General features: G+C 39.6%; 1 protein-coding gene across 1 annotated transcript in view; it reads left to right on the top strand.

The window, feature by feature from the left end:
- si:ch211-113g11.6 (uncharacterized protein LOC559008 homolog) overlaps window positions 1–20414 on the top strand; it is a 42047-nt gene extending 21633 nt beyond the window's left edge. Inside the window, exons 11-14 of the mRNA XM_067600512.1 lie at window positions 12533–12648; window positions 13471–13643; window positions 14156–14211; window positions 15631–20414. Of these exons, the coding sequence (XP_067456613.1) occupies window positions 12533–12648; window positions 13471–13643; window positions 14156–14211; window positions 15631–15977 (692 nt within the window). The 3' untranslated portion in view covers window positions 15978–20414. The remainder of the gene's footprint in view (window positions 1–12532; window positions 12649–13470; window positions 13644–14155; window positions 14212–15630) is intronic.
- Window positions 20415–21806: the final 1392 nt, after the last annotated feature.

Genomic DNA, 21806 nt, shown 5'->3' with positions numbered 1-21806 from the left:
GTCTTTGTATGTTAAAGCTTCAGCTGTCTATCAATGAGACAGATTTCTCCCATATTGAGAAATTCTTCACTTTAGCCATAAGTTTGTGGTTGTAAACAATCTGTTGGGTGGAAGTATGTATCAAACACTCTGACCTTTACTTTAATGCTAGCATTAGCCTTAACTTAGCCGTTGTTGAGTGTTAACATTTGTTACTTGGCCCAGTGTTGGGCAGTTACAGAAATATAATTACTTTTTCAGTAATGAGTAGTGTAAGGGATTACAATTTGAAATTCAGTAATTAAATTACAGTTACTAATCTCAGTAACGCTCCGTTACTTTTACACCTGGGGGTTGGTGTGCTCGCTGCCTTACTGGCATTAATGGAGGGTTGATATCAGCTACGTTCAGCGGACCGAAGTCGTCTTATTCACATGTTGTGTGTTCTTAGCTGGCTTGCTAACATTAGACACGGTACACCTACATTTAGAAGTCACCTGACGCTAGTTTAGTTCAGAATTAGAGGGTGTGTGAATCGTGCAGCTGAGGTTGGGACTTCTGGAGCACTGTGTGTAGTCACTGAGGCTACGCTAACACTAGCTGTTTGATCGTCAGTAAATCTTTCCAAACTGTATCCTGCTTGTTTGTTAAACAAGAAACGTCTCATTTTCTATTTGTACATAAATACAAAAGATGCAGTGCGTGGGTGTGGAGGATTTTGACTTGTTTAAAGGAAACTTTGACAGAGCTGATGCTGAGTAACAAAAGTAAAGTAACATGTGATGTATTTATTTTTGTTGCTAAGGTCAGGTGTTGGAAGGTCCGTATTAAAGCTGCATTAATCATTTTTTGGCCACCAGAGGGCAGAAGAAATCCGAAACAAGCTGACAAATGCATAGCTATGACATAATATTGCCTCATAAAGTTAAAGCTATAGTTTTAACAAGAATGAATTTAAATGCAATTTATTTAGTCTCCTTTCAGCTCTGGTTTGGTTTCCACAAAAAAGTGTCCTACAATCTATCTTTGGGTTGACGGAAATATTGGACTTTTAGTTGCTGGATCTTCATCTTTAGCAAGTCGATAACTTAGGAGAACAGTGAGACTAAACCAAACAGCAAATATGTCATAAAACCAAAAAAGATTAGCTAAATTAGGCTAAATGCAGCAGCTGCAGAAATGGTGATAATTATGGGGTTGTCACTATGAGCGACTCCTTTCCCAATACGTAATATGTAAAAAATATTGATTGATAAGTAGACCTATACAGCAGGCCCTGGAAGCAACACAAGCCAAGGTTGTAAATTCAGTAGTGCAACACTAGGGCAAGCCGGATTAAAAAGACATAATAACAAAAAAAAAAACATGTCCAGCATTTAATTAATACAGCTATACAGCTCTTAAAATAAAAATGCACGGCTGAAAGATGTGCTTAAACTTCTAATTGAAGTGCTGATTATTAGAAAGTGTGGGAAATTGACACAAGTGTCAAAATCTATTTTGTTCAAAATCTATTCAAATGTTTCCGGGCTCTAGCAAAACTGTTTTCTATTTGATCAAAGCAGCAATACTGAGGCGCTGCTGTTGCCCATAGCAGTTACTCCTAAAAATTGCCTTGTGCCTCAGGGAGATTACTATGGCAACAATCACAAGTCATATGCTCTTGTGTGTATGAGCGTCTCACCACTCTGTAGTTCACTGAAAGATAAGAGAGTGTCATCTTTCCTTGTGAAATTTCTGGCTGCTACAGTACGGTGGATATATGCTTGTCAGTCATCAAAAATTTCTGGGTTGGTTCTAATAATAACAGACAGAAAACAACGACGTACTGTTAAAAAAAGACAGTATGATGGCCTCTCGCTGTGGGCTTTACTAACTGTGTCAGTAATAGGAGGGAAATGGTGGAGAGCTATGAACAGCTACTGGTCTCTGTGGTGGACTAAAAAGAAACTAGAGCACATTGAGTTGCACTGGTATCTGAGGCCAGTGGAACAGGTTGTACTGGAGATCCGCCTGTTCCACACTTCACATTTCCTTTTTTTAAAATTCAAGAGCAGGCACTGTGGTATTGTGAAAGAACATGTGTTGGCCGTCACTCCTGAATATTTCTGCTTTTGTAATGTGTGAGAAAGAAACATACAAGGCTGTTTTGATCACATTCCCTTTTTTCCTCCTGTTGAATATTGCATCACTTTCACTTCGGGGGAACCAGCTATAAATATTCACAATCTAGTAACAAGTCAAGCTCATCAATCTGCATAATTAATTTCAAACTGCTCTCTCTACAAATGATGATGAGAGAGTCTCTTTTCTTGAAATAATCCAATCTTTAGTGAGTGAAGCAGCCAGACAGTCAGACAGTCAGCTGATGGATAGTTGGGTTAGAGCAGTCTAAACCAATCAGATGAGCAGAAGTGGTGCGCAAGGCTCCGCCTCACGGCTAGTGACAGTGAAATCGAAGCAGATGCATTGTGGGTAGCCCTGGGACATTAGTCTTCCCTTGTGATGGAAATTCCAATAAATATCCTTCACAAAGATGAGCTTGCAGACGCCAACCGCACCGTTAATCTTCGTGGAAGAAAAAGCAGCGGCTGATATTAGTGTGTTAGGGTGGAGAACAAATATCACACCGAGCGTTCAAACAATAAATATCCTCGAAGGGGATAAACTGACTCTCGATAGGGCTCCTTCTGCTGAAGACCAGTTAAATCTTTCATTCAAACCTAATCTACTGAGTGCCGTTTAAATGAACTCTGGTGCATTTGTCCTGTTTGAAACGCTGTCATCATTTGTACTCTGATGCAGACATAACAACGAGTGCCGAGGCCACCTTAGGAGGACTATCAGCCTCCGAGCGAGCTGCAGTGCAGTTTGTTTGTGATAATAATAACATGTCACAATCCTCAGTCCCTCTCTGCAGCCACACTGTCTGCCTGCCTGCTTGGACTCCACCTTGACGAAGCAGAGCAGACACAGGATTATGTGATGGCCAATATGACACATGCATGAATGAAAAAAAAAAGCCCAAACCAAATATATTTACTTGATTTGTGTGCTGATTATGGCAGCGATTTCCCCCCATAATGTCTCATTCCTCTGATTGTGTTAAGTGGGAGTCATGCAGGGTGTCACAGTCCCCCTGCTGGCCAATCAGAGCTCTCTGCTTTGGATTAAATGCACATGTGTGAGAGGGAGCGAAGCAAATCTGTGTGCAAGCGGGGACTTGCACAGATTTGCATCAGATTTTGAGGGAAAGTGTTACAAAAAAAAAAAAAAAATCATGCTCTCAAAGTGATAGACGAACCTCTTTACATATTCTGATGGCAATTTGACATGATGGCCTCATGTCTGAACGAGCTCACAAGTCACTTTTACATACAAGTCCTGATGGTATTTGTACTAGGTCTGACCTACAGTAGTAGTAACGTAACAAAACGTAAAACATAAAGTTTGAATTGAATTTAATCAGATAATGTAGCAGCACAAGGTAAAAAAAAATGCCCAGAGAGAGAGAGACAGATTGAATGCCCATGTAGCACAAAGATAATAAATCTGTTTAATAATAAACTAATAAACACTGTGAAAGATCCAATTCCAAATTGTTAAGAAGATTATTTTCAAATCATATCAATTTATGTCCTTGAACCAGGAAAAAACCCTCGTACAACCACAGTAATAATCTATTATTTTCAAAAGTCATTCATGCCAACTCAACCCAACTGCCAGAACAAAACGTTGGCATTGTACGTTTCTGCAAACCACGGATACGTTGAATGTCAGCGTTTCAATGTTGGCCATTATCCGCTGAATAATGATGCTTTATGATGTGACAACACTGCAGTTAAAGGTATAATATGTAATTATTCCACATTAACATGTCTAAAAACAACTAGACCTATGTTATATATGTTGTTGAGTTGTGTACTTACATTATCCCAAATGTTTCAAACAATTTTCAAACCCAGAGAAATCTGTAATTTAATCAAAGTAACGGACCGTTTCATTTGGTCGCCTGTCAATGACGTCATACCTCCTCTACCAAAGAGTAAACACGCACAAGATGCATACGGCAGCGCTGTGTTTGTCCGCTACAATGGCGTCTACCAAAGAGTAACTTACACACATACAAGATAATACATTGGTGTTGTGGTTGATCCACAGAAACTGTTATAAATTGACTTTTATTCAGTTTTAAGCCATATTTTCATGATAAATTTAGGTCGCTTTTAACTATATCTTTTAGCTGGAAGAAGGATTTTAGTCATTGGACGTCTGGATCTTAAGTTATCAGAGAAATAAACTGGGCAAACGTTAGCAGCAGCTCGGCTAACAGCCCCTCCAGGAAGTCTGGTGGTCACCAAACATCGTTGGAGAAATATTGATTTTTTAGGTGAAACAGCTTTAATTAGTAATTTTAACATTTGTTTTTGGAGAGGAGGAGACCTCTGCGGGTAATTCGGCTCCCGGGAGAAACCAGCCAAACATCTGAATCTAAAGTTATAAGAGAAATAAACCGAACAAGTGTTAGCAGCAGCTTAGCTAATGGCCCATACCGGACATCCGGTGGTCGCTGTACATCGTCGGAGAAACACTGATTTTTTAGGTGAAACAGCTTTATTTAGTGTTTTTACCTGTAACCTCTGGGTCCGTTTGTTCTGGAGAGGAGGAGACCTCTGCGGGTAATTCAGCTCACAGTAATAACATCCCGAACGATGAACACTGGAGTAATCTTATCCCGGTGAAGCTGGTTATTTAACGACGAAGACAACAACTCCCATGATCCCTTGCTACTTCACACCGTCATCACACTCCGTCTTTTGTTATTGTTTTGATTGAGAGACCCTTAGCGGCTGAAATCACACTTGAAACCACTTGGTTAGGGGTTAGGGAAAGATCATAGTTTGGATTAAAATTAAATAAAAAATAAAATAAAAACGGCCCTAAAAGTCCCGACGTCTCACTAAAAATACCCGGTTTTGTCGGTAGAAGCAGTCTGCTGATTTCCAACTTTCAACTTGCTTCCAAGAAACTTCCTAACCATCCAGTGACCCTCCTCCTCCTCCTCCTCCTCCTCCTCCTCCTCATAATAAGAAAGTCAGCTCATATAGATCTCTACGTTTTCTTGAAATGTTAACATGCTACGTATTACACGTGCTGGAATGTAGATATTCAACGTATCTGTGGTTTGCAGAAATGTACAATGCCAACATTTTATTCTGGCAACCAGGCTGTTTTGTAAAAAAGGCTGCAGTATTCACTCTCTAATAACATTGAATAATTAGTAGATTCATTGTGAGGAGCAGCAGCGCTCACAATGTCATTCATTAAGGTTTTTGTGGCAAAATAAGTTCCAACAGTGATGCAGCAACAATCATAATCATAACATTTTTTAACCCACTGCTGTTCTCTCTCTCTCTTGCATCAGGTGACTAATACTGTGCAAACGTTGTCTCTTTCCATAAATGCCTTGTCATGTCACAGATGGATGAATGCCAGCGATGTTACATATTCCATGTCTTAAAAGGGCTTTTAAGGTGGTCTACTGCCTACACGTCTTTAAATTAAAGCGAGCTGCTGCTGCTGCTGCTGCTGCTTTAGTCAAAGTGATGAATATAACTGTAAAAGCAGGAGAAAGATAAATTGTGGGATGGAAGATGATGAGCAGATACATGGAGGCAGATGTTATAGGACACACACAGTAGACATCAGTTCCACATTAAGCTAAACGATTACAAGTGGCGTTCATAATGCTTGATTATGTTCTGAAATCTTCAAAAAGTAATAAGATATTCATTTCAAATTTAATGAAACTCATTTCATTAATAAGTTTCATTTGTAAAGTAAATGGAATCATTTTTTCACTTTGAGTTTTTAAACGCACATAAAAAGAATAAATTCATAAGAGATTTATTAAATGTACCAAATTACCAATTTGTTATCATTAAACACTCATATTGTTTTATTTTTCATACAAAACTCGCCTTTTAGTCACAACTCCTGCTTCCTTTGTTAAAAAAAATCACTTTGATTCCTAAATGGGCCAAATCTAAAAAGCAACAATTGATTTTTTTTTAACATTATTATTTTGGATTAGACTGAACAAACTGAACTAGAAACACAGCCATTATCTTGCAGTATGAGATTAAAGCCTCGGTCTGTAATTTGCAGATAAAAAAATGCACACCCACCACGACCATCAATAGCCTTGTTTCCATACAGATTATTACATGGTGCATTTTTCCATTTTAATATGTATTGTCTCATTCTTCTGCAGGATTTGGGAGTGTTTTAGTCTGATGTTTTGGCTAGAGACCTCCATCAAACACTAATCTCCAGCCTCTTGCCTTCTATGTGTCTTTGTGTTTGTGTGAATATTTTTCCCTTTTGTTTTTTAATCTTTAATGCCATATTTCAGCAAACCAGAACACAGACACTCTTTGGCTGCTCAACACACTTCTCAGTCTCATGAAGAGGGACTAGACTGTAGGTGTCACGCTCAAGGGCACCTTGTTGACGGCTGTTATGAAAGTAGAGAACATTACTCACCTAATTTCCTATCATCTAATTCCCCCCACCGGCGGAGGCACACATCTTGTTATTCTAGTCACAGTCGTCTGGCAATGTGATGTATTTGGAGGCAAAAGGAATTCACTTTAAAATGTTGACCTAGAACAAACTGACAGGGCGGTGCCATGCAGTGTGCAGAGTCCTAATTAGCTAAATAGCTTACTGTACAGTCTTATAACAGTTTAAAACCTGTCTAACTAGTCTCGGTGGGACTTATAAGATACAGACTAATGGAATGCTGCAGGATTTGACAAAATTAATTCCTGCCTTTTGATCACCAGCCAGCAAATAATGCAGCAGAATTTATGAATATAATAAATAGGGACTTCAATATCTGTCATCCTGAAAACATGGCAGGCGAGGATATTCACTGCAATCAGTTGCAAAACTACTCACATATTTGTATAGCTGATTAATGTCTTGTGTCTTTTCAAAAAATATATATAGTTAATTTAAAATCAAACTACTATAAAACTGTAATTCCGTGATCATTTAAGTGATTGGTTTGATCATGTTTGTCCTTTTACAGACACTCAAAGCTCTGCATTAAAAACAGATGCAGGGGCCTGTGTTGCTGCGTTGTTTATTATGCCTGTGAGACGATAAAATATGATTCAGGAAGGCCGGTTCGATTAATGTATTCATGAGTCTAAAGGTTAATCAGATATCAAAACACAGCACAGGAATTTCTAATGCTATGAGACAGGATTTTTACAAGTTGAAAAGTTTATCCCCCCGTCTCAAAGATTGTGAGGTATAGAGTGATCTACCAGGACTGGTCAAAGATTGTTGTCGAGCTTTTACTTGTGTACAGATATAATGTGTAGCCAGTATAAGATGGAGTTCTGTTGGTTAACATGCTAACATTTGCTAATTAGCCCTAAACACAAAGCATAGCCTTGGATGAAGGGGCTGTATTTAGTTTTACAGGTAGTTGGACATCAACTAAATTATTGGAGAAATTAGAATTGTGACCAGATAATGGCACTAGATAAAAAAAGATCACCAAATGTATCACAGTTTATCCTGAGGAGGACATTTCATGGCAATCCATCCAATTCAATCAGGAGAGACTCTCAGTTCTATAAAGAAAATGATGTTTATTTGAACAGCATGAGAGATGAAGTGTCTTTGGCGAATAGACTCCATTGTGATTTCACCGGATATGAAAGGGGGAGGATAATGCATGAGTAGAATAGGATAAATGGTGATAAATGGCGTGGATCTTGGTGGCGTAGGTCGCCGCTTCTGAAGGACTCGGCCTGGTGCGGGGAAGGCGAGATGGTTATCGGGGATGAAGAGGAGAGGAGCGAGCAGACGCAGAGGAGGTGGATGGATGGGGTGGAGGAGGGTCGCGATGATTGCTCTGAAATGACAGCTGACAGCGGCAGAGAGGGAAAACGGATTTTAAAGTTTGACAGCTGAGCCGTGATTGGCGGTTAGAGATCGTGGAGGAATCTGATTTGATAACTAGGAGTGACGCCTCTAAATAGCTGATGTGAAGGCTGGTTATGAATGAATGGTTAAGATAGTCTTCCTGTCTGAATTTACGCTAAGCTCCATTAGCTGTCCAGACATTTTCATTAAAAACCACAGATATCAACCTCATGGTGATATATGTCAGTAGGATTCATCATCTGGGGAGCATGAATGTCTGCAAAAACTTCTGTGCCAATCCATTTACTAGATGTTGAGATATTTCAAGATGAATAAAACAAATTACCTCACTGGTGGCACTAAATGAAAGTCAGAGAATCACTAGAGTTAGTAGGCATCATCCTCTGGCGACCATGAATGAATGGTAATCCATCCAATAGTTGTATAGTAGTATAGTATTTCAGTCTGGACTAAAGTGGTGAACCCTGACAGACAGGACAATGAAACAATAACTAACTGACTGATCAAACACATTTTGTCAAGTCATGTTGATTTACATTATCTGTTAAAAGTTGCTCTTGAACACACTATATAGACTGCTGCTGATGGCCAACAACAAATCATCATGAAAAGACAAACAAAACTCAGGAGAAACTTAAAACGGGTGAAATCACTGATTTGCTAAACTGAACTGCAAGTCCGCTCTCTCTCTCTCTCTGTCCGACTGCCTCCAACATGCTTAGTCGGCCAAATGTCTGCTGACAAGTGCCAGCTAGAACCGATAGAAGAATGTTGTGTCAAGGCTCTAAAGAGTCACTTAGGGAAAAAAAAAGCAGCTATGAAAGGTATTAGACCTTTGAGAGCCAGAGGAGAAACTGGGGCAGTTAGTCTCTGAAGCCGGGGACTGAAATAGAACAAAAGAAAGATTTCTATACCTTCAGTAACTCGTTGACAGATTGACCACCAAAACAAATAAAGCTGTTTGGACCATTTCAGTCGTCGGCGATACAGCAGAAAGCTCCCCTCAGGGATGGAAGAAATGTCACAGCCAAACACTTGTTTCAAGTTGACTTTATGTTTGATATCAGAAGCTATTTCTTTTCACACAGTGTGACATTCGAGGTGGCAATAGCTTAAAGGTTAGCAAGGCTGGGAATAATATGAGTTAGGTAAGTGAGTGACTGTAACAATTTGTAGAAGTTGCACATTCAGAGACAAGGGAAAAAGAGGTTTTTTTTAGCAAAAGACGGTGAGTTTGAATTTTTAAATCCAGAAAAATATGTCAACAGGGGATATTGAGAAGCACTTTGTCCTTCGGAGGGAATTACTGCCAAGATACCGATGAGCAAAGAGTATATTAGCTGTTCTGTCCAACAGTCAAAGCTGTTAAGTGTGTGTTAAAATAAATGTGTGTACCCATATGGATGTAAAAAGGTAAAGGGAAGGTGATTCCTGTAAAAGAATATATACGCTCAGCAAACCCTCCCTGGATTAAAAAAAAAAAAAAAAAAACAGCAGCAGCAGATGCAGCAGAGTTCAGCATCATCACCCTTTTCCCCGCCTCACAATGTCTTGCTGCTATCTTTGTGCTGATACGCTGTTTTGATAAAAGAGCTAAAAATAGCGGTAGACAGGATTAAAGGATGATCATATGAGAATAAACTGGATAAAATGGTGAATGTTATCTTTGACTACAGAGAAAAAAGGGTTTGAAGTTTATGAAAAAAAAGAGACAAGGCAGTTTTTTAGGACAAAAGAAGTCTAGGTGACAGCAAGAACACGTGGCGAGCACATAATTACAAATGAAAAAGCGCCTGATGGAGGAAGTATTCAGGAAATGTAGATGTGAGATAAAAAGGTATCACTGTAATCACATATTCACAGTGGGGGGAAGGTAAAATAATCTTAGATGTGACAAAAGACAAAACAAGTTAGAATGTCTTTTTGCAGTGTTCAAGTCATAATGTAGAAAGCAAAGAAGTGGTTGTTCGGAGGCAGTAAAGGATCGCAGCAAGGGAGCGCAAATAGAAATGACAGAGGAGCGTTTTCATTGGCTTTCAGTCCAATGAAAACGGACCGCACTCAGCAACAAAAAAGGTAATACTTAATAAAGAAATACTGAGCAGAGCAGGAGACTGTAAACATCTATGAGAGTGATGCTGCACTTAGCTGCCTGGTATAGTGTTATAGGCTATTGTAGAAAACAGAGTCATAGCTCACAGTTAGAGTAATGACTTCTCCGTTTACAAAAACAAGCTGCATGCAAGACAGCACTATTGACTAACCGTGCAAAAAAAGAACAAAGGTGTATTAAATCCCTGCAGGCCTGCTGGAGCTTAGTACACCTTTGTTCAGGAAACAGGAAGCCCATTCTTGAACTCATAATGCAGACTTTAGTTGGACGGAATGAGAGATCGGAGTAAATATTCACACAGACCTGGTGCTGTGAAGCCCATTTGTGCAGCACTGGACATCGTTTTTCCACGTTGAAATCACAAACACCAAAAGTTCCAAAAGCAGAATAATTAGCTAAAACAAGCTATGCTGCAGGCCTTCTGTTTCAGCCAGTAGTAATGATAGACTTGATGCAATTAACAAACTTGCTCATCTTAACTTTTACTAATTAACTTCTGTTTGGCAGAGGCCACCTGTGATAATTGCTAATCGAGCTGTTAACTGCAATCCACTAACCATTGCAGCAACATTAGCTTGGCTGAAAGAGTACTGCAGTTTGGTTATTACATTTTATTTGTTGTGTGAACAGACTCTTGGCAGACATTTTGACTTGTCAAAGTAGGAAAAAGCAAAGGTGGAATTATTGACATTAATGATGGCTGCCTTCCATTTAAGTGAGCCAGTTTTAGGCTCTGGTATTGTGTGTGCTTACTCACTGACATGACGATACTGAAACAATTAATGGTATGGAGCCATCGTTAATGTTAATATTTACATTTGTGCTTTACATGTGAATGCCTGCAGTGAAAAGGGTCCATAGAGTAGTGAAGTAGTGTCTCAGAGCTGTTTCCAGATACGTTTTTCACACCTTAAGGGACAAGTTCACCATTTTTCATGTCTGTCTGAAAACAACAGTCAGGTGTCCATGTGAAAACCCAAACCCTTACCCTAAATACAAATACGTTATTCAGCAAAGCACAAATGGTGGGTTTTTTACGAATATTTGGTTGATACAAATATTTTAAAAATTATTTGTTTTCAGGAAGAAAAAAAAAAAGTTAAATACCAGCGCACAGGTCGGTTACATTACTATCTCAGTCTCTCTCCTCTGCTCCACTGTTACGACTATCAGCAGGTCTCAACGAGGGGAGTCACATCCACCTGCTACATGACGCACATTTCCTAATTTGGACATCACTCCTGGAGTTGAGGGTGTTCCTCAGAGATAAAGCTTAGCTACTGACACAAGTGAAGTGCTCCCAAGACAACACTTCATGAACACTTATTGTAACACTTTAATTTTCCAAAATTAAAAGCGTAATGAAAACAAAAATCTATCTGAAGCTTATATGAGCAGTCTGAGTTAGTCATTTCAAGTGGATATTTGCCACATTTACAGTCTTTTTAGCATCAAATTCCCTCTTTGTGTTTCCTCAGACAGTGTTTCCCTGTTGAGCTGCAGTCATAATGTAATGATACTATACACTGCCAGATTAATCTGCAATCAGGTCCATGGATCCTTTGAACCGCCCTCAGTCCAGTCTTTGTGCTTGTAGTTTTCCTACCTGGCCCCAGGTTTGCTGTGTGGTAATTTGATTTAATGCAAATAAATTTAGGAATAAAAAAAAGTATGAAAATGTAATAATGCAGGTCTTGAAATAGATTTTGACACAGAGCCCAAGTAAAGCAGGACCTTAAGACCTGTATCATGATAATATGCTACAGTGGTGCAACATAGTTTTAATTAAACTAGCAGAACCAGTTGGTCTGGAACCTCTGGGACTCCAGTTATCTGCTGTGCTCAATTTGTAATCCAGACTTTATACAATAATGTAGGTCAATGTCACGGCCATTGGTTACAAATATTTCAACATAGTTTTTCATAATATTAGTATGTCAAATAGCACTTGTCTGCTGTTGCTATGGAAAGGATCCCAGCCGGAGGCCAAAATAGAAGCACTAGGACATTGAATGATGCATCACATCATTCAGGGAACAAAACATAGCATTGAAGTTCTGTAATCGCCCCAGAATCCAAAGTTACTTTATTTCCACAGCTGAATTTATTCAAGGAGTTCATAAGAGTTCAACCTCATCATTAGCAGTATGAGTAACAGACTTCCTCTACCGTATTATTGTGGTCACAGTATGGTTTTTGCTCTATTCATTGAGGTTAAACATGGCTGGTTACACTATTTCTCTTTCCAGAAAAAAACTCTTCCTTCAAAATGATTGTTCAGAAAACTTCTAAAACTCTAGTCTGTCTTACAAAAATGGAAGCTGTGCAAGTGGAAACACTTTGGGCAGCACAACAGAGGCCGTAGCACAGATAGAGAGAAAACCAGGATGCACAAATTTTGACAAATGACAGGATTGTTGTGTATGTGGAAGACCTGTCATATAGACCTGTCTTTTTTTCTCCTTATTTCAACAGAGCAAGGAAAAGTTCTCAAAGTTCTTCACACCAGCGAGGGAGTCTTCATCATATCTCAGTACTCGATGTTTCACAATGAGGGTCCTGTTCTAAACATGGCTATCGACTCCCAAAAGGTATGATGTATAATGTTACGCTGGGTGTTTTCAGTTGCATTTCTGCTTTCATCATAAATAAGACATCATGCTGAGAGAAGCTGCAGAGTCAGGAAGATTAATTATAGCTGCATAACGTAACAATAAAGTGGGAAAAAAAGGAATTTTTACTGTAATCGTAGCGTTTGTTCATTGTTAGAGAGTTCAATCATTAAAGGTTTTTCAAACATTAAGAAAGTCAGGTGGTTGTTACAGCACCACCATCAGAAAAAAATGCTCCCGCAGTTTAATCTGCATCATTTTTGGATGACACTAAAGTGTTTCGATTTTAATTTATGGCAAGGAACTATTGTTAGAAAAAATAAACACATGGTGTTTCCAAAAATTAGGATTGGAAAAATAAAATAAAAGAAATTCTTTTGAAATAGTTTCCTGAGCATAATTAATTGCTCACTCATTTCTCTAATGAAATCTCTACAGAATTAAACATTTTTGCCAGAATTTCAATTTAGACGATACATGGCCACTGGCTTTTTTAGGTTTGATTGCCTAACGAATGAATGAGGGAATTAATACATGAATTAATATTCTTGTATAGATGAATGAGACCATTTAATCTTCCATTTGGGATTACCAACTGTTCAGTCTGGGTTTTAGTTAAGAATTTTATTGTATCATGCTACCCTGAAAATTAAACAGACCAGGGAAGAAACTGACTGCATATCATTATTTTGGCATAAAAATGGTGAAAATGTAGTACATTTTTGCACTGAATTATTCAAAAAATATTAATGTTGTTATTGACTCACATAGGCTATTCTGTCTTATCTTTTTCCTTCTTAGGGACACCTGTATGTTGCTACAGCGATGGAGGTCCAGCGACTGCCCCTGGCTGACTGCGGTCGCTATGGCGACACATGCAGGGAGTGCATCCTTTCTCGGGATCCGTATTGCGGCTGGGACAGGGCCAGGAGGAAGTGCATTGCCATCCCGCCTGGATACAACGTCACGACTGGGTATGATTAGATATGACGTCGCTGCTGAAGAGCTATTGGCTGTTTTTTTTTTTACACAAGCTGACAAAAGATGAGAGGGACGATTAGAGCATTAGAGATTTTAAGAACATCGTCTCAATACTTTCAGAGAGAGAAAAAAAAAAGCTTTGTGTGTTCTGACAATCATTGGCCCTGAGGTGATGAAACATGCTTTAACTGTGAAGAAACTGCAGTTCAAAGAAAAACACCACGATCACCAAAAACACCAAAAATGTCTTGTTGATTGTGTTTCACGTGGTTAATAAAATGCTTTTGCTTTAATGGATCTTATGCACTTCTAATTTTAAGAAAACATATGAAAATCAATCTGTAATAAGCCTCTGGCTCAGTCCCCCTCCCCCCTCCCCCTTGACATTGTTGAATGACTTGTCTCTGCATGTTTTAATTTACCAGTAAGTTGATGTTGAGGCCCATAAGCTATTTGTGAAACTATTTATTGCAGCTAATTTGTCCTTTCCATTATTTTCCAACAGGGCACTCATTCAGAATCTGGACCATTCGAACTCCTCAGTTTGCGGGGAAGCTGCTGGTGAGCCCTTATCTGCTCTCTCCCACTCTCTGTATCTTAATTAAACCAAAATAGGAACCTTTCTGAGCAGCTACAGTAAAAAGATGATTATCATATAATTGTGCAGAGTCCAAAAACCCACAGGGAGATTTTTTTTTTTTTTTTATATATCAAGGGCTGCCCTGCTTCGGAGCTCAAAACCTAGTTATAACCTCGACTAATCATGACAATTACTCCCCTCTGAAGGGAAGGATATCTCCTTAAGGGATCTTATTTCAACATTGCATTTATTTCCAGTTGTGTCAGAAGGTGTCCCACCTGTGGAGACATTTACAAGTTTCGGTCCCACTACCCAGAAAATAATACTTAAGACGATGAGAAGTAATGTGTTTTAATCATTTCATTGATATCTTGGAGTCCTTCAGCAATTGCACAAAACACAGCAATCATCATTATTTTTAGAGTTTAAAAAACCCATACTTAACCACAATTATAACATATTCTGCAATTGTGCTATTCTACCGAGCTCTGGTGGACATAATACAAATGGTGCATGAAATATTATATTTTTCGGTGCCATTTTTGTTGATGAATGAAGGGTCCCGGAGAGGACAAGGATGTGGAAAATTAGTTTTATTATGCGATATCAACCACATTCAGAATTGTCAAACCAATTATTTTGTAATCATGGAAACACGTACTTCACAGCTTGTTGCGCAGACATCACAAAGCAATTACTTGTTATAATAAAATGGCAAAATAATGACCACATAATAACATTTTTTGTAATCAGCAGAAGAACATTTAAAAATGATATTTCCCTTGATGTTATGTAGGTACTGTAAGAGCTCGTCAGGTGATTACTTGGGGCGGGACTCTTGACATCTTCCTTAGATTTTCTGATGATGAAGGTTAAAACTCTGGATGCAGCGGTCCTAATTTCTGAAACTGAAAATATATCGCCTCAGTGTGATGTCTTTCTCTTGTAAAGATCACGGTCAGATTAACCTGTGAGGCAAAAATGATATGTGGCCCCTCTTGGCACAGTGCCCCTGTACAAGACAGGTAATAATGAAAGGCAGTTATCACTCCAGTTGATAATGTACTTCAGTGATGCATACCGTATTCCCAAATTAATTTGGCAACCGCAAACCAACTGACACATAATGAATATTGAGACTTTGGATCCCTGAAGGTCTGGAGCCCTTCTTGCTCGATCTATTAAACAATATATGTTTAAAGCAGCAAATATAATAATGATCTGGATATGGACTAAATCATTATTGTGTTAGATATTACAGGTGTTGACAGATATACTGTATATGTTAATGTTAATACCACTATTAATAAGTCTCTCTAAGTGCAATTACTTTGTCAACACCACACATTTGAAACAATTAATTTTGGTATAAAACTCTTTATATTTTTTTACCCCGACAGCGCTGAAGCTGCGTCGAACTTCCCCCAGAGAGGTGATGGTGCAGTCCAACACCTCCATCTTTCTCCCCTGCCCGGTGCACTCCTTCCACGCCACCTACCGCTGGGAGAAAGACAACTGCGCCAAGAACTACCCGTGCCTCTTCTCCGGGGACTTCTGCGTCCTGGGGCCGGTCGTTGACACGCCTCTCAAGGAAGGCGTTTTCCGCTGCATGGCCACCGAGGACGGATTCAAGGTGGAGGTTATCTCTTTTAGGCTGGTGAACGACGGCAGGCTCTTGGCCGCCTCCCTGGCCTCCACCTTGGGGCCGTCGCTCCTGCTCGCTGTGGCTACCCTGTGGCTTCATTAACTGCAGCTAACGCTAATGCTAACCCCTCATCCTTACTGGCTCCCAATGACAAGGAGCGGCTGTTAGGAGGTTAGGTTCGCAGAGCATTGAAGTACATGGTTGGGTTGTATGGTGTAAATTCACCTTATTCCATATTAATTTTTAGAGGAAAAACTCCAGAAAACATCAGAATGAGTGATTAAATTCATTGTTTTTTTTAGCATAAAACAACACATCTGCAGCTGCAGCTTTCTTAAATGAGAACAAAACTGGAAAAAACATACATTAACATTCAAAATTAAAGTGACTAGGAGTTACTGTCCATGAATTGACATGTCTTGCAAGTTCAAACTAGATTCAACCATGATGAGGTGCTTTGCGAACCTTTCTTCTCTGACTCAGAAAGATATACATATCCTATGAGTTGGGCAAAAAAAACAAAAAAACACCAATACCAGGCCAATTCTTTTTACCATTTCTTTACTTATTTTGACTTAATTGTGCTTATTTGTGAATATGTAAACCTTTAATACCGCTCTTACATCCTATCATTCATCTTGTTAAACATTGGTATAGCTCATTAGTACTTAGAAAAAAATGTCTGGTATTGAAATTTAAAAAGCCTTAACACTTCTGGGACATAAACTCCTAAGCACAATTTTGCAGTCAAGGCAGAATACTGCAGACTCGGTTGGACTTGGCGCTATAATTAGTGCAGCTGAGTCTAACAACATCACAGGGAGGAAGTGTCAGCTTTTTGACAGGAAGTAGGTGGGTGGGCAAGAGCTCATTCTCGAACATCACTGTGTCTCAGCACCTCCTCCTCAGACGAGGCAGTTTCTTGCATCTTTTTATCAGATGGTATCAGACATCATTATTACGCCTTGTTCACAGCTTTGTCCATTGTTTTTCTTTATACATGCAATCGTCCTTTCATCCTCCCAAGAGAATCAGGATGTGAAAAACATAACATCGCCTACAACTCCTTTGGAAAAAAAAAAGTTACTTAAAGTTAGCTGCATGCATCAAACCGCCCTCAGAATCTTTGAACAGCAAAGTCATGAAATAATTAACTTCTTCTGTATCAACCACTGCGGAAATTTTAATTCTGGATGTTTTCTATTGGGTAATTTACTATGGAGAGATGATGGTTGCAAGTTTTGTCAAACAGCTGTGATCTTCTTGCTAATTCTGTGTATATTAGTGCAAAAATCCCAAGTGTCCATCAGTTTTTTTGGGAAACAGAGAGCGAACAGCGACAACGGGAGAGGAGCTGCAAATGACATTCAATTTCTGTCAAACCGACAATGCGTAAAGATGTGAACAAGGTGTTAACGCTATAGCAATTTCAGTGAACACATACTTACATTACAGTATCATAAGGGCAGATGGAGCTAAATGGAAATGCATAGTAGAGTTACATTTCATAGTTTGCCAGGAGAAAAAAAAAAAGGCTTTTACTTAGATCTGTGAAGTATGTTCTGTATTTTATTGCTCTGCTGATGCTGATTTTTACCATTGCTGCCTATGTATGTGACAATTTGTCTTGATGGTTTGGGTTTTTATGCCATTGTTAAGAATGTGATATGTAACCATTGACTGCTTTGCCTCTTTCCCCAGGGACATCAGTGCAAATAGACAAGAAAATGGTTATTTTTTTCCAATCTTGTATCTCTATACTGTGAAACAAAAGGCTTGACAGATTCCAACAAGATGCTTCACTGATGTACAGCAGCAACCACAACCAGAGGCGAGAACAGTGGCTTTCTTAGGATCATGCTACGAACACGTCTGCGACAACGACCTTTAAACGTTCCCCCGACGACACGAAACGTATTAATACTCAGAAGGTAGATTAAAAGCTGAATGTAAAAAGAAACAAAAGTCGTGAATGTAGCTGCAGTTCAACAGCACTGAAAATGCCAAAAGCACGCCGATCCTCATGAATACTGATCAGCTGACTGAAGTAGGCTTGTGTGGTGATGAATTATGCAGCGGATTAGCATGTTCTCCAGAGCTCTGATAATTATCATTCAGTAATGTTACATAAATCTGGCTGTGCTGAGCCCTCCACAGCGGCAGAAATGTCATTAATAACTAATTAGACAATGGAGCTGGTTCGTCATGCACTGTATTAAAGAATTCACACTGTCAGGGATAAGAGCAGCGAGCTTGTTCTCAGCTGTGAAAAAGCTCAAAGCAGTGCCATATTTTCTCACTCAGCTTGGTTGTGTGTTGCTGCTCGGGGGATCTGCTCGCTTGCTGCATTGCACTGATGCGGGCTACTGACTGTGCCAAAAAAAATGGAAAAAAAAAAATCACAAAATCAAAGCTATGTTGAGCCACCTTTATCTGGCGTTTAAATGTTTCTTCTTATGTTCGTTCGCTTCTTACCTCGCATTATATTTTTTGTACCAGACAAACCCTGAGCATGTGTGTACACCATCGGTCTTCCCACAACTCAAACTCACAAACACAAACCTACTGCAGGTCTAAACATGCATACTAATCATCTTTGTGTCTCTGTGTCGCCACCAGGGTGGGAAATTAACACCAGTCACCAGCCAAGCGTTTAGTAGAGGCTGTTAAAGTCCATGCCGCCAGACATTGTGGCAGAGAGCTATTTAACATACAGTACAAAGGCGCGCTCAGAGGCATTTTCTTGTGTAACGTCCTGTATAGCTATAAATGCTGTGTAAGTGTCGTTGTGGTTTGACTCAGAAAGCTGTGATCACAAGCCAGTATGGGATGCTAGTGTCATCCAATGCTAATTAGGCAAAAAAATGCATTAGCCAGTGTTACTATTAGTTTTAATCCTGTTACTAATAGCGTCTTAACTGTGTCCCAATTCCATACTATATGCTAATAGACTGTCTGTCTACAGTTTCCTAACAAGTGACCTCATTGCTGTGGAAATAATACCTGCTTTCTATAGGTCTCGGTGGATGGTGTACAAAGCGTGTGACCTTTAGATGGGAGACCACGATTCACTTATGCTACCATGAATGTTGGTTTCTTTTAACTGGCGACCATGATGTTTCACATAACTGAATAGTTTTAATCGCCTAAACCTACCTTGGCCATGGAGATGGCAGATCAAAAAATGGCCGAGAGGCATTTTATTTTATAATTCATATGAATGTCAAAATATTAGAAACACCTCTAAGTATACGACCCAATACAGCTAAACAGCACTGCAAACCACAGCCTCCAAAATGACCATAAAATAAACACCTTTCTGAAACAGAGACAATAAAAACTGAACATTACCTTCATGAAAGTAGGATTTAATGCAGGGCTGTAGTATAACACTGCATTAGTCTTATTTAGGGTGTAACCTAATAAACTGGCAAGTTAGTGCAAGAGCATTATGACATTAAATGTATTCACAATGCTAGCATTTATGGCGGTTGAGAACACAAGAGAGTACAAAAAATGCAATGCAACAAAGGAAGCTAATGTCAAATTTTTCAAATACATTTAGATGTATTCATTAGTACATCACAAAAAACAAGTGAGGTACACACCAACCCACAGTAAATCATGGAAAAGCCTTTCAAGAATAAGTGCCGCTACTTATTTTTAAGGATTACTTCCATCTCTGGAGGCGGTGATGGAAGTTGCTCCTCCTCTCAGCTGTTACATGATAAACACATTATAGGTCATTATGCTATAGTGTGAATTTGGGACAAAGGGTTTGTTTTTTCTCGTCAGGACAGGATGACGTGTCGCAGAGTGTTTAACATGGTTACTGAGTCGTTGCTGTGCAGGGCTGATTGTATTTTACCCTCTCATGAGGAGCAGCACTGGTCCTCAGGCAGGTGGAAACACGCCTCCATCATTCAGCACTTTACCCAATCATCATCTTCAGCTCGACAGGGCTTTGCTTTAATATCCGCTCTTTTTCCGGCTAAGATTTATAGCATTTACCAACACGTGCTGTAATCAAACCACATCTCCGCTCTGTTCAAGTCCTTGCTTTGATATGGATATTCACATGGCTGCTATATCAAAATTCAGTTATCGCTCATGCACTTACATCAGCTACCATCAGCCAGTCTGATAAAAGCTAATCTCCTTCAAAGCAAGCTCTTGATTTGCCTTCAGGAAACCATTTTGGCGGATCACGTTGTCTGCTGTAAATGAATCAGCGTCGAGTGAAGCAGGTCGCTGTTTTGTTTGCTCTGGGGTTTTGAGTGTCAAGTACTGTACATGATGTGTGCCCACAATTCTGTGTCTTGATATATCTAATTTTAAAAGTAACATGCCAAACTCTTATTATTATTAAAAAAAAAAAAGAGATTTATATTGGTGCCATGCCAGTCTAATGCCATCTCATAACATGTATTTTTAAATAACAAATATCTATAGTGCAATAGATATTCATGTAACAAATCCATATTGACATGTGTTTCCCTGAACATGTGCGGTGAAAATTAATAAAATATAAATATAAAGAAACAATATGTTGTCTTTATTTGAAAGCACTATGAAACTGAATGACATAATATTTTATTTAAAATGTACCTGTTAATGATGATGTAATTATAGTATTTATATTATATTAAGAGTATCATTAATGATAGAGATTGTGTATTAAGGTATTTTTAATGGATTACCTGCACGTGCAAGGGATGTTTGAGTAAACCTTCCCTAAAACTGACCAAATAAAATGGAAGTCAACCCTTTCTTTGTATTTTTTTAGAGGGGTTCATTTTATCCATCCTCAAATATGGGATAAACATATTGAATGTTTAAAATACTGAAAAATAATTGAAATATCAATTTCCACCTGAAAATTTTGGATTTGTCAAATATTTCAAATTAATGTGTGAAATATGGGGAAAATATCCCGTAAAATCCATTTAATTTTAATTAAGGGCTTCGGAAATTAAAGTATTTTTTTAAATTAGTTTTCACCTTTTCAAATTAATGGACGGACTGTCATTAGTGTGTATATGAGTCACATGGAGTCACTCCAGAGGTCGATAACGTAGGCGGGACTGCTTTGGAGGTCGACGATGTAAGTAGGACCACTCTGCAGATCGACATAGGCGGGAGCATTCTGGAGGTCGACGTCATGGGTGACACAGCTCTGGAGGTCACTGACACTGAGGGTCGAGGCATCAACGAAGCCACTTAGAAGGGCAGCCAAGAGGCTGGAGGTCAACAGAGACGGCCGAGTACTGGAGGTCTGGCAGGATGTTGGCAGAGACAGACGACGGCTGGAGATCTTCTTGGGCACCAGTGGAGACGGTCAGTGGGTGATGGTCTGGCATGGTCTGACTGGGTGTCAGCGGAGATGGTTGACAGCTCATGGTCTGGCCGGATGTCAGCGGAGACAGCTAAATGCTGAAGATCTGGCAGGGAGTCAGCATGGGCAGCCAACTACTGAAGGTTTGGCTTCAGCTGGGTGTCGGCAGGGGCAGCCGACTGCTGGAAGTCTTACCGGGTGTCAGCAGGGGCGGCTGACGGCTTGGGAACAAGCTGGGCATCAGTTGTGGTGCTGGACAGCGAAGATTCATTGGCGCTGGGCAGTGCAGAGGAGCTGAACAGCAGAGAAAGCCAACAGCCTCGGGAATTATAGAGACCACACTTTTTTCTGGGGGGCTCCTAAATGAGGGTACCCCTGGAAAATGGCAAGGTGAGACCCATAGAAAGGGGACTGCTGGGCAGGATCAGGCAGGAGGCTAGCTGACTCTGCGGCAGAAGTAGACTGGAGGCTAGCAGACTTGAAGACAGGCTGAAGACAAGCAGGCCCAAAACTAGCAGACTGGGTAGCAGGCTCAGCATATAAGGTTGCTGGGCAGGCAACAGGGGACGTAGGGGATCCAGACAAGGGTTATGGCA

Source organism: Thunnus thynnus, chromosome 10, assembly GCF_963924715.1.
Source record: "Thunnus thynnus chromosome 10, fThuThy2.1, whole genome shotgun sequence".
NCBI lineage: Eukaryota > Metazoa > Chordata > Actinopteri > Scombriformes > Scombridae > Thunnus > Thunnus thynnus.
Note: the sequence above shows the minus strand (reverse complement) of the source record. Positions and strands in the feature narration are given on the sequence as shown.